Below are 17,931 nucleotides of genomic sequence, written 5' to 3'. Positions count from 1 at the left end.
TTGCCAAAAACCAATGACAATTTTAAAAATAAAACACAGTCAAAACAATATCAATCTTTCATTTCTAAAAAAGATTTTAGTTTACATATTTAGGTATTCTTTTAATTACAAAAAAAGTGATTTTAAAATATATCACTCAAAAAGCCACTCATGAGGAAATAATTTTTGCTTAATAAAACAAAATACATTTATATTTTGATTAACATTCTAAAAAATTTTATAGAATGCTTGTTCATACTGAAAATGTAGTCTGTATTCTCTAACCCATCTCCACTCTCACATTTTCATATCCCTTCAGTCTAAAAGATAGAATTAGTTGTAATTATTTATTAAGGAGACTTGGGGACTTAGGTATTTTACTATATTTTAGCTGGTATTTGAAATATAACAAAAAAATACATTTTAGAAAGCATATTCCTTGACTTAACCAGAGATTACCTGCTTATCCACTAGATACTTATCTCCTGACCTGAATATAATGCAGGTTGTATATAAGAAGTATGTGTTAACTCTAGACTATAATTTAGAAAAAATTTTTAAATGATTTCTTGGCCCCTCTGACAGAATTCTTCACATAGAAGTTATACAGTTCATACAAATAATACTCAAAATCTTCAGTTGAAATGATAAGATGTGAGGTAGACAAGATGTCTACCAATCAAAATGTCTGTCATTGAACTATTATCATCAAAGTCAACAATACTCAGAGAGAATGTTCAAAGAAATTCCAAGCAAAGCATTGGCAGGGAAGGAGCTTTGTAAGAGAGCTCTTAACTCTGAATAAGCTGGAAAAGGCAGAATTTAGCACAATCTTCTGCAAGAAACAATGTAAAGGCAATTTGCCATTTACTAAATGTGGAAGTTGTGTAGAGAATGATGTTTCTATTTAAGAAAATACTTTATTTGACGGTTGTGGTCTGAGTGAAGAAAGAGAGGGAGACAAGAAGAAACAGAATTGGTAGAAGTAGGCGAGACTGAGGCTGCTAGCCGTTAGTGATGCTGTGAGGGTAGACCCCTCTGCCTAGGAAAACTGTTGCCAGAACTGGGCTGCACAAAACATTTTGGCTGCCAGCCTATAGCAGCACCAGGCTGTTTTTGATTTTTGTGCTAGACTCCCTCAATTGAGACAGTGTGGGATTGTCACTTTGATGCACATAAAGAACAAAGAATAATGTAATACGGGGGGTAGGGTGGATTTCCCCCCTCCCCACCTTAAAGCCAGGTTAGCATTTTGTTTTCTGTGACAGGTCTTGAAAGGCTCAAGAAATATAAGTTATTCTGAAGAATACATCTATTTCCTGAAGAAATTAATGCAAGTAAAAATTTCTCTATTTTAAAAATCATTGGTGAAACCAATGTTTAAATTTTTTAAAAAGATCAGTCATAAAATCAACTCACATCATTCAGCTACCTGTCCCCAGGAATATTTATAATCAGATCATGTCATTTTAAATCGGAGAACACAGGGAAAGATGGACACAGAAATATAGCCCCAAAATAAAAGAAAAGTGGAATATTATAGAGGAAGAGTCATTAGGATGAAATCCAGCTACAGTTATGCCAGTAATAGTTCTGACTCTGATTCCCAAAAACCAAATATCTGATTATGAGAGGATGTTAGAAGGTGCACATTTTAGGCCCTTCACAGGGAAAACAGAATACTGATAAAAATGCAAAACTGTTGAAAGGAATAAACCACAAATTATCTAGAAAGTTGCCACAGACATAAACAGGAAAACCAAGTCCTGTCTCCTATTCAATTTTATAGCAAAAATAAGTGAATGTAGCAAAAATAAGAGAACCAGGTTTGTGCTGTTGCAGGCTTCAACTAAATAAACTAACTTGTCTCTGGTGGCAAAGAAACGCCAACATGCCATTAGCTCCTGGTAGGTGTAGCCTTTCTCTTTCTCTCTCTAATACACAAGACAGGTGTGGGTATAGGTCCATTTTCTACAAACCAAATGAAAAGAAAGCAAGCCTAGGTCTCCTGCTGGCATATTTTACACCAAGCTCAGCACCATCCAGAAGCAGTATGTTTCTCACTGCCAATCAGAGAAAAGTTGTGAAACTAATAAAGCCATGATGAATACCACCAAAGGCCTACTCATCCCTTCCTCCTGCATCTCCACTGAATGAGCTGTTAAAAGGAGACCAACGGCTGTTACAGAAATAGCAAAAAAACTAAAGAACTTGCATCAGATGTTACACATGGAGGCACGGAGCATTTACCACCTGAGCCCATCTAATTTCCGACGAAATGATCTCCTGCCCAGCTTTGTACATGGTTACAGAATCTGATAGCAAGGCATGATCAGAGTGGGAAGGGGAAGGGGAAAGGCGGGGAGGGGGAGGAAGAAACGCTGTAGGAACAAAGTGAGAATAGTGTCTAAAGTTGAAACAAGAAGTATACTTCTCTTACCATTCGAATTAGTGCCAGGGCATGACACTTCAGCATGACAGAAGCTGTGGGAGAGGTTTCAGGGAAGAGGGTTTACTTTGTGTGGCAAGGAAAGTCCACCATACAATTAAAGAATGTACTATTTTGTTCCACACTGTTCTCCTCTTACATTTTCCTTTCTTTTCATCTAGGAAATGCTGCTGATGCTATTACAGCTCATGGCATTGATAGTTCTAGGCAGGGTATTCATTTATTGCCAAAGTGGTTGGGAGAATGATGTCTGGCTGGCTTTAGTTCAATAAGGAGTATGAGGCAAAATCAGGAGAAGAAAAAAGAATAAAAGGTATACAAGCAGGGTAATATCCACTTTTGCTGCTTACTTCTAGTTGCTGATAAAATGCAGAGGATTCAGAGCAAAGCAAGCTGAAATAACTCAATTACAAAGAAGATTATAAAGCAGTTAAATGTGCATAATTTGGCTGATAATTAAGACACAACATAAGATCTGACCACTGTTCTCCAAAATATATATATATATGGAGGCAGGTGAGAGGAAGGGAATATTTATCTGATAGGGAATTGAAAATACATTAATTTGTTTTAAAAGAAAATTGGGGGGAGGAAGATATGGCTATGAACATGAGAGAAAAACAGTTTCAAAACAGACGAAGGTCTATTTTCTCTTCTTTGGTTCATTTCTCACCTAACTCAAACAGAAGGAAACAGCTCTATAATGGGAGAACAATCACTGAACTGAAGTATGCCAGAGTACAGAATTATCTAATTCAGTCACAAACATTCATCAAGCACCTAAAGTGCAGTTCTAAGTCCTGAAAGGAATATAAAAGTAAATAAGATACTGTCTGAGCCCTCAAGGAGTATCAAATCTAGTACAAAAGCTTACTAAAAATAATGATAAGCATTATGCTTACCTGATAATAAGGGATACCATTATCTCTATACTACGTGGGCCCACAGGAATGCATAGGGTGTGAACTTAGTTTCCCATCATGCCCCATGGTGAAAATGGAAAGAGGTTAGGAGAAGGACCCAGAGAGGAATGAGGATGGGAACGAGACTGGTCTAGGAACAATGCTTAAAGTGGAGGTTCCAGAAGGAACTGACCAATGAGAGGAAGGGACCAGAGGGTGAAGTGATCTTCTAGGGTGAGAAGGCAGCTGGATCACAAAAGAGAAAAATGTTGAGAGAGTCAAGATCGGAACCCAGAGAGGAATGAAGGAGTAAACACAGCTGGCTTGGGCAGTTTCCTAAAAATGGAGGACCAGATGATCTTTTTTTTTTTTTTTTGGTCCAGACCTATGATTTCATTGGTGCAGGAAATGCCTGGTGAGAAAACTACCACTTTCAAAGCAGATTAGCAACTATTCTGTAATTTAAAGTTGCAGTATTTTGGAGGATCCCTGAGGCACTAAGGATAAGCAACTTTCCCAAGGTCACAAAGCTCCTGTGTCTAAGGCAGGAAGTGAACCCACATCTTCCGGACTGCCCTCTATCTGCTACACTGGGTTGTCTCTCAGCTTCCAGATACATATCTTAAATGGAACAGATCATCTCATACCCTTCTCCAAATGCTCTAAATTCTGATACTATAGTTGAGCAAGGTAGAATTTTTCAGGTTTTTTTTTTAACTGTATTTTTTCCAGTCTTCTACTCAGTCCTTACAAGTTGCCTTGACTTACAAGATTACCTTATTACCTCCAAGATGAAAAACAAGATGCTCATCTTGCATATGAACCCTTCTACAATCTAGGTACCACTTGCCTTTCCCTTTTTTTTTCAAATGACTCCCCTCCACACTCCCTCATTTCCAATCAAACAGGTCTACTCATTGTTCTCTGTAAACAGAACCCCCTCTCTGCCTTTACAGAAGCAGTCCCCAAGTTTGGAATGCTCCCTCTCCTTACCTCTGCCTCTTAGAACACCCAGCTTCCTTCAAAGCTCAGCTCAAGCACCATTTCCTACATGGGACCTTTCATTTCTCCCACCTCCCTTAATTATTAGCACGCCTTCCCTTTTAAAATTACTTTGTAGTTCCTTACTGGTATACAAGCTCACCAAGTAAAATGTCAACTCCTGGGGCAGGAACGGTTTCATTTTTGGTTTTGTGCCCCCAGTGCCGTAGTACCTTCCACATTGCGGGAGTTTAATTAATGATTACTTTAGTTCAAATTCAACTGAACTGTAATACAATAATTTCACAAACTCTCTAGCTGTTACTCAACAAACATTTATTTAGCACCCACCTTGTATCAGGCTCATGATAAATTCTGGGGATACAAAGAAAGTTAAGAGACAGTCCCTGCTTTCAAGGAGTCTAACAAGAGAGACAACGTACAAAGAAGGTAATGTACAGGATAAATTGGAAATAATCAACAGAAAGAGGGCCCTAAGAGGAGATAGGAAAGTGGAGGGTGAGATTTTAGCTGGGACCTGAAGGAAGCCAGGGAATTCAAGAGGCTGAAATGAGAAGAGAGAGCATTTTAAACATGAGGGATAGTCAGTAAAAATGTCTGTGGTGGGGAGATGGAATTTCTTTTTTTCTTTTATTTTTTTTAAAGCAATCAGGGTTAAGTAACTTGCTCAAGGTTACACGGCCAGGTATTTCTGGGTGGGTGCTAAGTGTCTGAGCCCAGGATTCGATCCCCAGGTCATCCCGACACTGGAGCCGGTGCTGTTACTCGCTGAGCCACCTGGCCGCCCCTAAGCAATTGGAGTTAAGTAACTTGCTCAAGGTTACATGGCCAGGTGTTTCTGGGTGGGTGCTAAGTGTCTGAGCCCAGGATTCAATCCCCAGGTCATCCTGACACTGGAGCCGGTGCTCTTACTCGCTGTGCTACCTGGCCGCCCCTCGAGAGATGGAATTTCTTGTTTGAGGAACAGCAAGGCCATTGTCATTGGACTAAAAAGTAGGGACCTGGGGGAGGAAGGTATTAGAAGGTATTAGAAGACCAGTAAGATGGGGGAAGGGAAAAGGTCATGAAATTTGAACTTGAATGCCAAACACAGGATTTATATTTGATCCTGGAGGCTAGAGAGAGTACGTGGAGTTTACTAAGTGGATATGACATTTTGTCATTGTTATTCAGTCATTTCAGTCATATATGACTCTTCATGAGTCCATTTGGGTTTTTTTTTATAAGATACTGGAGTAGATTGCGATTTCTCCAGCTCTTCTAACAGATGAGAAAATTGAGGCAAACAGGGTGAAGTGACTTGGCCAAGGTCACACAGCTGGCAAATATCTGAGGCTAGATTTGAACTCGAGAAGATGAGACTTCCGGACTTCTGGCCTGGAACTCTATCCACTGTGCTACCTACCTATCTTTCCTGCTTAGAGGTGTACTATAAGATGCTATCCTGAGCCCTCTCTTAGTGGTCTTAAAGATCTAATCAGCTGGAAAGGATTCAGTCTTTCTGACTCCAGGCCGGATGCTTTATCCATTGTGCCACCTAACTGCCAAGAGGCATGACATAGACTTCACGTGTTGCATAATTAGATGGTCTGCGTTCTTTTAAAAGTTCTATTGAGGTATTTCTTTGTTACTGTATTAGTAATAATTGGTTTCTAATCTACCAGAAAGATAACCATCAGTGAGCACACATGACATTAACATCAGTCATTTAAAGCAATTTGTTGTCAATATCACTTATCGCTGTTTAGAACAAAATATTTATTTTAACCTTGGAAATAATATTTTTCATATTAAAATGTTAAGTATGATGTCATCTTATTTTAGTCTCACACAACAAATTACTGTTGTTCAGTAATTTTTGAGTGATGTCCAACTTTTTATGGTCCCATTTCAGGGGTTTTCTTGGCTAAGATACTGGAATGGTCTGCCATTTCTCCAGCTCATTTTACAGATGAGGAAACTGAGACAAACAGGATTAAGTGATACCCACAGAGTCTCATGGCTGGTAAATGTCTGAGACCGGATTTGAACTCAGGTCTTCCTGACTTCAGGCCCAGTGCAACACTTAACTGCCCTAAGCAATAAATAGTATTTGCTAATCATAATGCTCCTATTTCACTTACCTAAACTAGCCTATAATTATTAATAAAGTTAAAAAAACAACCGCTAAATAAGTTTCCCCAAAGGTCTGGACTCTTATTAAACACTAATTTTAATATATAATATCCATTTTTCCAGGTTTTCAGGTTCTGTCCCTATATTCATCATCAACTTCCTCAGAAAATAACATATATTTGAGCAGTGGCTGTATTTCCAATACTAGATTATAAATTGAACAAGGGAATGGGTCTAATCTTACCTGTTGAGACTTCCCACTGTATCTAGAATAGTGCTTATAATATGATCAAAGTGCCAAAACCTAGGAGCATTCTTCCAGTCACTTGTGAAGAGGCCACAACCATGTTACAATTTGATTTTAGGTTATCACCTTTACAAAGGATTAATATGAAAAATGTCCTATGGAATAGCAGATCTTCATACTATATTACTCAATGCCCTTTATGCAAGGGAACCACATAACAATCCTTGTCTGAATTTAGTAAGAAAATCACTTTTTGTTCTGATAAATAGTATGTATTTTCTAATGTTAGGGGGGAAAACCATGACCCTTAAATGTGTTTGCTTTTTGTCTTAACTATAAGGAAATTTTAAATTTTATTTATTGCTCATTCCAGGTACCTCAAAGAATCTGTTCCTTCCAATTTCTCCTTGAAATGACTAATATTGCTTTATATTCTAATCTAGAAACCATATCAAATCATTTCAGAGGTACAGAATATAATAATTCTAAAATTAAAAAAATAAAGAATAGATTCTCAAGGATCTTATAGTCTAGTAAAAATAAAGTATATGTCATTAACTTGTCAACTACATCTCTTCCCCTCTTATTATATGCTAGTGATTATGGCTTCCTCCTAGAATTACTGTGGAGACTTAGATATAGCTCAAAGAGAGTCTTTTGAGGGAGGGAAGAGAAAGAATTTATACATAATTTTGAATAATGACAGAAACAAATGTAGATTGCAAGGTTGTTCCACATATACACAATAGGATAAAGTTCAGATATGATCGCAAAATAATCAGACGGATCAAAGTAATCTCAACTGGCAGAAACTATTTGCAAGAGTGTATCATTCAATATCATCAGCTCTTCACACCGTCTCTACCTCACTCCAGCCTACACTACCCCAACATCCCCTTTCACCTGAGCATCCCACTCAATACTTTTTTTTTCTCCCAATCCTATGTAACATCCAAGAACTATTTGTATTGAACGTATTAAGAAACCAATAGTCTCTACTATTGTAAATCCAATTAACTCCCTTCTGTTCCTGAGAACCACTTGGCTAATTTCCTGCATTTACACAACATTTTGAAATATTTGGTGGCTTCCCAGACCCAATTCCAACCTGCCAGACAAGGCAGTCTTCGTGACAGATAGTGCTTCAGATCCAACTAGAGATGTCAACTGATATGAGTATCTTGTTCACATGATTGTTTTTTAATCTTTAGCTTCTTTTAGGTTTCAATTTCTTTTAAGCAACGAAATATCATCAAATTAGAGTGATAATCCCTTGTGTTTTACCTTGATTAAGACGGTGATATTTTGTACACTAGGCACTCTTAAAAGTTTCCGGTGGGAGGTAACCTTAGAGGACCAAATAACTATAGGCTACCCCAGGGACTTGTGAACAATAGGTGATTAGTTGTCTTGCTCCCTATTCCCCATACACAGAAGGACACTGGCATTGCAATGTGCTACATTAGATACAGAATTTAATGTGCAAATATAACATTAGTTTGGACTTTCATTATTGAAATATGTATAATAATTAGGAGACCTAAAAAAAAAAACTTAAGAAGTTTGAACTAGAGCTAGAGGAAAACTGAAGAAATGCTAAAAAATATTATAGAATTTTTAGTGATATACAGTAGAAGGTGAAACAGTCACTGATGATGATCATTAAATTATAATTACCTTGTATTTACTTATCTGTGTGCATGTTGTATCCCCCAGTAGAACGTGGGTTCCCTGAGTGTAGGAAGTATTTCATTTTTGTTAATATTTCCCTTTATATATGTTAAGGGGACATAATTGCTTTTAATGTTTGTTTTATAACTGAATGCAAGGGAATGGGGGGAGGATTAAATCTATAGGCAATGACTAAAAAGCAGTCACAAAAATGTTAGTTAGTAAGTAGGATTCATTTTTAGGAGTTTACTCCTTATTCTCTATTCAAAAAGGATCTACAACTGAATATATCAAATGCACCTGCTACCCTCAGCCTACAAAACTAACAGAAAGAGAAATCTTGATAAAAATATGCCCCACTCCCACAAACATTATGCCCAAGATTCAAGTGTCTAGTGGGCATAAACCTAACATAAATACATTAAAAAACACAGTGTTCAAAATATAAGCTCAAATCCTGGGTACTGCTAATAATTATTTACAAGAAAGAACAAATGAAAAACACACTATGAATTCTTTATGCTTCAGAGTATTTTATCTTTTCATTAACAAAGACGACAGAAGGTATAAAAAAATGAGCATTCTTTTAAAAAGACAAATACTGAGTAAGAAAAAGATAATAAAAGACCATAGGGGAAAATGATAGGGACATAGAGTATGCTAGACCCCCAATAATTCATCAGAAAAGAAAAAAAAAGACAGAAATCTCAAAGAATAAGGAGAAAGGGGATGAAATATTCCATTTCATACAAATACCAGAAGCTGCTAAGTGTCCTACAAGTACTACATGAGGTCATCAGGATCTGCCTGCCACCAACTGTGCCAACTTCTACCTTCATGTTGGTTACTGTGCAAATGAATTAATGATTCTATATGGAACTGACACAAATATATAAAACTTAGTCATTACCCAAAAGATAAATATAATATAGTATCTCAGAATAAGATCCACAGGGTCATCTAGTCCAACAATCTCACATTACCAAGGTCATCTAAGTCCAACACAACTTCACATTACAACTAAATCTACTGAGGCCTAGAGAGGATGAGGGGTTTATCCAAGGTCATACACAGGGGTAGGATTTGAATCTAGGCCCTCAGACCAACTGACTCTACATCCAATATTCTTTCCATCCATTCTTTCCACTGAATCCTTGATCAAAGGATGTGAACAGTTTTTGAAACAGAAAATATAAACTATTAGTAAGTATATGAATAACAATGTTCCAAATCACAAATAATAAGGGAAATGCAAATTAAAACAACTCTAAGGAATCACCCCACCCCTTCAAATGGAGAAAGTTGGTAAATATGGAAACAGTGAATGGTGAAGGAGATAAAGAAAGACAGGAATTCTAAGAGGCTATCAGTGAAGCCATGAATCCTGGTCTAACTGGCCCAAGAAAATATTTAGAATTATATAAGAAAAGTTACTTAACTATTTGTTAAGTAATACTCTAACTCCAAAATCCCATTATTGGTATTTCATGTCAAAGAGGACAATGACAAAATGCTTCATATCATCAGCAGTAGCATCATAGCTAGCATTTATATAGTATTTACTATGTGCCAGGCACTATACTAAGCGCTTTACAAATATTATGTCATATGATCTTTACAACAACCCTGGGAGGCAGGGGTTATCATCTCAAGATACAGAAACTGAGGAAGACAGAAGGTCAAGTAACATAACTTATAGCTCTGCTTGGATTTCCTATAGAAAAGAGAACACATTCAGGTATGTGGAAAACAACTTTTCACACTGCAGCTTTGGGAAAACTCTATTCCTTAATTCCTGTTTATCCTTGCCTTCCTGATATGTGGTCATAGTCTTAGAAAAGTATTTAAAGTTGTATTTTATATAAACAAAAGTAACTTCCAAACACATAGAGGGCTGAATTATATCTGGTATTTTAAAAAACTAAACCAATTTTGCAAGTGACTGTCTTTTATATAATGCAAATATAGTTAACTGGGGGGGAAATGCCCATTTCACAAGAGGATCAGTTGAAAGAATTGATTTTGAAGGCAGCTGAAGGCAGAATTTGAATCAGAAAGCTAATGAATTCAGGTGATTCCTGATAACTGGAAGAGAATTAGCCCTTGATCTGCCCTAAAGGGCAGAAACAGGAGTAATGGGTGGAAGCTGCAGAAAGACAAATTTAGGTTTGATGTGAAGACAAATTTCTTTTTTTTTTTTTGACAAATTTCTTAATAATTAGAACTGTCCAAAAAGTAAAATGGGCTACCTTGGGAAGGAGCGGCCTTCCTTCTTTGGAGAGTCAGGCAGAAGATGGATGATCATATGTTACAGTGATGATTTTTTTTCAGGTGTGGTCTGGACTAGATGGCTGCTGATCCCTTCCAACTCTGAAATTCTGTGATTCTGTAAATATAAAAAAAAAATGCTCATTGATTATATTTCAACAGAAAGGAAATAACTAGTTATTAATGCTGGAGTCATTTCTAAGCTAACTGTATAATCAAAAGCATGGACTCAGAGCAAATATCAAAATCTATGACAAGAAGAAAGAATAAAAATGAGAGGGTATGGTATAAATTTGGGCCAACTTCAACCTGACCTATTTAAACAAGCTATAAATACCTGAAAATGGAAAAATGGATAAAAGAACAGATATCAACATAAACTATCACCATATCCTAAGGGATTTTAAGCAATTATGATTCATTGACTATTGGCTTGCTTGATTAAATAAATTACCACAACAAGGAGAACAAAAGAAACTAGGTACCATCAGCAAACACTTTATCTCATTATCAGGGATAATGATATGGGCTGTGATAGCCAAAAGAACAACTGAATATTAACTCATTTGTAAAATCTTATAAAAGAGAATTGTACAAGACTATAATCAACATACCTCATAAAATATCAAAAAGCAGGGGAGAGAGAATTATCTTGAAAGAATTTCAGGTAGAAACTGGATGGACAATGGGGATGAAATGGAAATGATCTCTAAAAGATTTCAATAGCAGATTCTTTCCTCCATCAATGACAGTGCAGCTGTCGCCAAAAAAAAATTTTTTTTTGAATAACAAAATATCAGTAACTATGGACCAATAACTTCCAAAACCTACACATTTGTCATGGGTATCCTTGTTGAAAGTATGAGAAAGAAATAAGCAGACTTTTACAAATGATATCCTACAGAAGACCACATCACACAAGTGACTAAAAGGTTTAATACAAAGGTAAAAGATCCCATTGTACTTACCAGTGTCTGACTATAATACAAAAGCATAGGTCCATTTGACTGTGCACTCCTTCATTAGACTAGGAGCTACCTGAGAGCAGAGACCATTTCTTGCAGTTCTATATCCACTGCTTCCTTAGCACACACAGTGTCTGAAACATAGTAGATGCTTAATAAATGCTAATTGGCTAATTTAGGCAATCAAAACACTGCCATAAAAATTTCAACAAAAATTTCCCGTTTGTCAAAAATCATAAAAGTTTCCTTGAAAAATGTACCACAGATAACTCAATTGAGAGAATCAAGTGAAGCACAAAACAAGAAAATGTATGTTTGCCTCCATCATGGAAGATGTTTAGCATGGAGTAAAAATGGAAGAGAAATTCTCAACAATTTACCTTAAAGTACCTCAAATGTTCCTGTTTACAGATGACATGGTGGCTGATCACATCAAGATCCTGAACCTTGCAGGGACCCCTAAGTAAGACTTCGAATCACTCAAAAAAGTTTGACCTAATAATCTCCATGAGAAAAAAAAAATTGTAAAAAAAAAAAAATGGATAAAGAATACCTATAGTCCAAGCTATGCTATGTGAAGGGGGGTGTGTTATCTTGGACAAGTATTACATATGAACAATTAGCTGGACAAGGAAAGATAATAGACTAGTTTACCCCTGGAGAACTGCAGAATGCTTTAAATGACCCCAAGTTTCTCCCAGAAATAAAGGCTCATCTTCTAGCAAAAATATTCTTCTGCTGATGCTATATGTCTTTAAGTCAAGAATACTATATGAAAAAAAAAAGTTGAAAATCAACCAAAGGACAACAGAAAGGTACATGGTAGGAATGGGGGCTGTTAATAAAGAATTAGGCAGGAGAAGAAAAGTATTGAATATCACCAAAGAAATATATATGGTCAGAAAAGGAGGTAAATTAGTCGTGTATTTTGAAAAATATATAAAAGACAAGATGGATACTCCATTGGTATCTAGGCAATGACAACAGATGTAGAAAAAGATACCAGCACATATGGAAGGGGGAAGTGAATGAACATCTATTAAGCATCTACTATCTATCAGGCACTATGGTAATAAACATCTTTTACAAAAACTATGTCATTTGGTGTTCACAACAACCCTGCCAGGCTGGTGCTATCATTAATCCCATTTTATATTTGGGGAAACTGGGGTAGACAGAGGTTAATTGACTTGCCCCGAGTCACAGAGCTAATAAGTATCTGAGGCCAAATTTGAATTCAGGTTTTCCTGACTCTAGGCCAGAAATCTATCTACCTCAGCAGACAGAACAGACAGTCCTATGGAAGATTTACAGGAAAGCATGGACAGGCAGCATATGGTGCAAACTGTGGATGGGTAACAATATGTTATTACTCAAAGGAGGACTCACGTTACTGAGATCACAGGTTCATTCAAATATATTATATATATATATATATGTATATACACATACACACATACATACTGGATATATAATAAGTATATTATGAAGTATATAATAATCACATTTATGTACTGACATGAAAGTTAATAAAAACTTGCTTAGTACATATGAAAATCAGAATGAGGTCTGAACATACAGTCTATACTTCATTCTGCTCATTAAATTTATTTTGTTACATATTTTTGCTATATTGATAACGGTAAAGTGATTTATGAGAATCAGTTTTTTTAAAATCACAAATGAATGGATGAACATACAGCTACATTAATGTGTATATATATATATATATACATGTACATATACACACATATATAAAATGTATAAGTCAAAATTTATCAATTTCTTTTTTAGCTAAAATCTTTGAAAATTATAACCCTGTCTACTGGCAATTTCTTCTAGTACTAGAAAACCAGAAAGAAGAAGTGGGTGGACATAAGATCCATAAAAGAGGGTGAGAGGATTGAAATATTTTTAATCAAATATTGAGGCAAAAGAGAGGTAAATTAATACAGACCAATAATATGATAAAGTAACTTCATTCTAACCTAAGTCACACTAGATTATTCAGAAGTCCAACCCTCACATCATGATCTAGGGCTCAAACATACTTTGGTATATTTAAAAATGTCCTCAGAATTAGATGCTTGTATTAAAGGAGGGAAGGGGGAGGAATCACAAATAGCCACTGAACCTGCTAATTCTTCAAGTTATCGACATATAAATGTGTTCCACTATAGGTAAAGAATCACAGCATCATAGATAGAAAGCTGGAAGGGACCTCTGATAATCTAGTCTAGGAATTCTAAAACTCCTCTATGTCAAAGAGCCTTTTAGCACTCTGGTGAAACCTATGGTCTCCTCAGAATAATGTTTTTTTTTTCTTTTCTTTTTTTTGGAGGGGGGAAGGTAGTAGGGCAGTTGGGGTTAAGTGACTTGACCAAGGTCACACGGCTAGTTTAAAAGTGTCTAAAGCCATTTAAACTCAGGTCCTCCTGACTACAGGGCTGGTGCTCTATTCACTGTGCCACCTAGCCACCCTGAGAATAATGTTTTTAAATGCATAAAGTAAAATACATAGGATTATAAAGGGACCTAAATGTATTGAGATACACTTATTGAAAATTTTTTTAAAAGCAAGTTAACAGACCCCTTAATTTATAAATGAATAAACTATACATTGAGAGCTTATGGGATTTATCCAAGATCACAGGGAGAGTAAGTGGTAGACCTAAGACTGCAAACTAGGTTCTCCCACTCCCAAATACAGCCCTCTTTCTAGTGTTTCACAACACTTCTAATTCTTTGTGCAAGAACTTCAAAATACCAAAAAAAAAAAAAATACATGGCAAGAAGTCACAAAATCAAAAACTGGCAGTAATTAAAAATAGGCACAAAACTCCCCTACAATAAGATATTCCCATCACAGACACCAATCCTAATTAGATTATCTTCATTAACACTTATAAACCTTAATATATCAATAGTTATCCCCAAACTGCCATAACTACACTGCATTTTTTCTAGCCTCAGTTCTCAAGTCATATCAAGCAGCATCAGTACACTTTATAACTTTTCATAAAGCTTTTGCAAGAAATGACTTATTTTCATGAATTACTTTATGATGCCATTATTCATTGTCATCATTTTAAATTCTGCCATATTTTTAGCAAAATGAAACAAAGAGATGAGCCTGCCTGACAGGTACAGTTGGCTTTTCCCAGGCTCTCACAGCTCTACTTTTCATCTTCTAAGACACAATTCATGTGATGCTTTAACAACTATTTATTTCACACCAAACCAGATATCTCCCTAAAGCCTACCAATCTAGCCTCCAGGCATATTTCTTAAATAAAAGCAGAGGATCTTTGTATACCTAAAATTTGCATAGTAAAGGAACAAATCAACTATCACAGAGATTGGTAGTATATAGCAGTTGCTAACCGCTTAATAGAACTGAAAAATTCATTTGGGTTTCCTTTTTTTTTTAAATAAGAATAGTCATGAGGATAAATTATATTAAATTCCTACATCTGTAAAATGGCACATTTGGTCACCTAGTGAAATTAAGAGTTGTTCCTGTTATTAAGGTAAGGGTTTTAAGTTAGGTGAATTGCAAAACTATTAGTAAAAAGTACATCAGAAGTTTAATAGGACTCAGCAGGATAGAAAAGAATTAGTTGTCTGTTTTATATCAGAATTGGGTGATAGGCAGTGATGACCTGGCTCATTTGCATGAAAATTTACAATTTCCCTGCTTAAGGGTTAATGAAAATATGTGTTATTTTACCATCTCTTATTCAGCAAATGATTTCATACACTAGCTTTTATATATAAATATATATATTTACCAAATTAAATCACATTACAGCAGAAGAAATTGTCTGCTGATTACAATTCATTTACTACATTTTTACTATTATATTCTTGGCTGTAAGGCTATGATTGTCTCTTTTAACCAATAACTGAGTGTGCTAAAACAAATATGCAGGGTCTCCAACAGCAAGCAACTCTGTGAAAAGAATTAACTCATATTTAGCACTACATATATTGCTGAGGATTTAAACAATTATTTAGACCCTCTCTTTTGCTTTATTTTTTAAGCTTTCAGCAAATATAAAATTACATTTTCAAATGGTTGACCCAGAGGAATAACAGCTTAAAATAAGTACTGCATGTTGATAATGGCATAAGACACAGCATTCAATAGTGAATTAGAAATGAAAGACATACAAACAGAAACAAGGTGAAATCATTAAAAGGAATTATTTTTAAATGCCACATGGAGAAAAGCAGCTCCATTGCATTTTTCTCCAAAATATTTAAATCCATAGGTCCGGATTTCTTGCATGCAAAATTTTTCAATAGGCCCAACTATCCAATTTCTGAAAATTCATATGTAACAAATATTGTCTAATTAAAATTCAACCCTTCCACCATTATACATATTTTAAAGTGTGGGAATAAATGGCAATAAAGGGAGAATAGTCGGAGGGCTTAAATGGTGATTCTTGTGAAAAAGAGTGTACTTTATCCCCAAAACTTGTTTTCTATGAAAATACAATTCTCATGATGTTTGTCTTGACTAGATAGATAAGAATGGTGTCTAATTCTGCTAATTACATTTAATTTGATATTACAACATGGTATTATAAGTCAATATAAGGAATAACAAAGTGGAGTGTTCATTAATTGGTCTTTTGTGGTATTTCTACTACTTGAAGTTCTCGTTTCTTTTATAGAATCATTAGAATATCACGTATTTTCAAAGCTTTATATACATCTTATTCTTATTTGATCATTGCCATAATTCTGATAAGCAGAGAATCTAAGTACTATTGTCCCCATTTTTTTCAGGTGAAGAAACAGGCTTAAAGTGTTTGTGACTTGCCAAAGGTCAAGAAATGAAGCTAAGCAACAAAATTTGAGTCAGGTCCAGAAACTTCCAGTCCATTTCTCCTTTTACAACACTCACTCTGCCTTTCAAATAAAATTATCTGGCTGACAACCAACTCTATTCAAGTCATTAATGTCCATTAATAAGGAATATGATGTTTAAAAAGTTATACATCTTTCATTTCACCACAGGAAACTAAGCTGAGTAGGCATATCCACTTACTGATATCATTCAAAGAACAGTATTTAATTTAATTTTCAAATAATAATATTAGGTAAGAGTATTAAATAATGTCAGTAATCATTCAAATAATAGTATTAATTTAATTTTTGTTAGCATATTTAATACGCTAACAAAAGATAAACCTTTGCAATAAGGTATCACCTGAATCCTGATTCATTAATTTGCTAATTTTTCTTCCCTGCTAATCACATTGGCTAATTTTGATCTTTAGCTAAAACAAGGATAAAGCATATGCAACACTTCCTTGTTGAATCAAGAATAGAGACTAGACCTGTGATTTCACTTATCTAGGGAACTCCAGGGCATGAAACTCCCTCTACCATTACAGGTTAGCACCTTGTCTACAACTTATATTGTTAGAAAGTTGACTAGAAAATGAGAAATCATGTGACTTTCCCAGGGTCATACAATTTACATGAGGGATTTCAACCCAGGTCTTACTGGCTTAAATATTGGCTCTTTATCTATTATGCTAGACTACTTTGCTGAAGAGAAAACATTAATGCAACAGAACAAAAGAAATATAATACTATGTGGTTCTCAATAAAATATAGACTTGTCCACCCAAATATGACTTATAAAAAGCTTCCATGTAGCTTATTGTACAGACAGGGATTAAACTTCATTGGTTTCTTCAGCAGCAGAAGCAGCAGTACTAACAGCTTCCCACCAGTTTGAACATGAGGATATACAATGTAGAAGCTTCCTGATGGCTGCAACATAGTATCTGTGTTACCTTGGGGAAGTCATCATACTTCTGTATGCCTCAGTTTCCTCAATTACAAAATAAGAGAAAGAGCTGGATTCGATCATCAACAAGGACTCCTCTTGCTTCAAAGCTATGATATTATATGATCCTCCCCTATGACTGCTAATGGTGTTTCAAGGAAGGAAGGCATGTCCCTGAGGTTAGCAAGGTCAAGTAATTACCTACATCCTGGCACCCAATCCCTTAGAGGAGGGGTTCTTAATCTAGGGTCCATGAAATACTTAAACATAGATAAATGAATGAATGATTAAATATACGTAGCTATATAGTATATGTGTGCATATGTACACATATGTAATTTTCTTTATGTATATATGGTTACATGTTATATAAGTTTATATAATAACATAATACATCGTATATAATTATATACAACTATATATTTCTCTATTGATAACTATTTCAGTATGTTGTTTTGTTTTGCAATCCTATGTGGGGTTTGTTTGTTTGGGGGGTTTTTGCATTTTAAAACGGGAAGAGGTCC

General features: G+C 35.5%; 1 protein-coding gene across 10 annotated transcripts in view; it reads right to left on the bottom strand.

Annotated features, from left to right (window-relative positions):
• GTDC1 (glycosyltransferase like domain containing 1) overlaps positions 1-17,931 on the bottom strand; it is a 476,083-nt gene that overhangs the window by 348,608 nt on the left and 109,544 nt on the right. For 5 of the 10 annotated variants that reach the window (XM_069066750.1, XM_069066753.1, XM_069066759.1 and 2 more), the window contains exon 2: positions 10,615-10,751. In XM_069066750.1, the coding sequence (XP_068922851.1) occupies positions 10,615-10,670 (56 nt within the window). In that variant the 5' untranslated portion in view covers positions 10,671-10,751. Of the gene's footprint in view, positions 1-10,614; positions 10,752-11,247; positions 11,391-17,931 lie in introns of those variants that run through there. The other 5 variants (XM_069066755.1, XM_069066757.1, XM_069066754.1 and 2 more) reach the window with 3 other exon arrangements.

The sequence above is a fragment of the Petaurus breviceps genome, unplaced genomic scaffold (genome assembly GCF_028583685.1).
Source record: "Petaurus breviceps papuanus isolate PSGF00001 unplaced genomic scaffold, PetGlider_PUasm1.0 90723, whole genome shotgun sequence".
Lineage (NCBI taxonomy): Eukaryota > Metazoa > Chordata > Mammalia > Diprotodontia > Petauridae > Petaurus > Petaurus breviceps.
The sequence above is the reverse complement of the archived record's forward strand: the minus strand, read 5'-3'. Positions and strand labels throughout refer to the sequence as shown.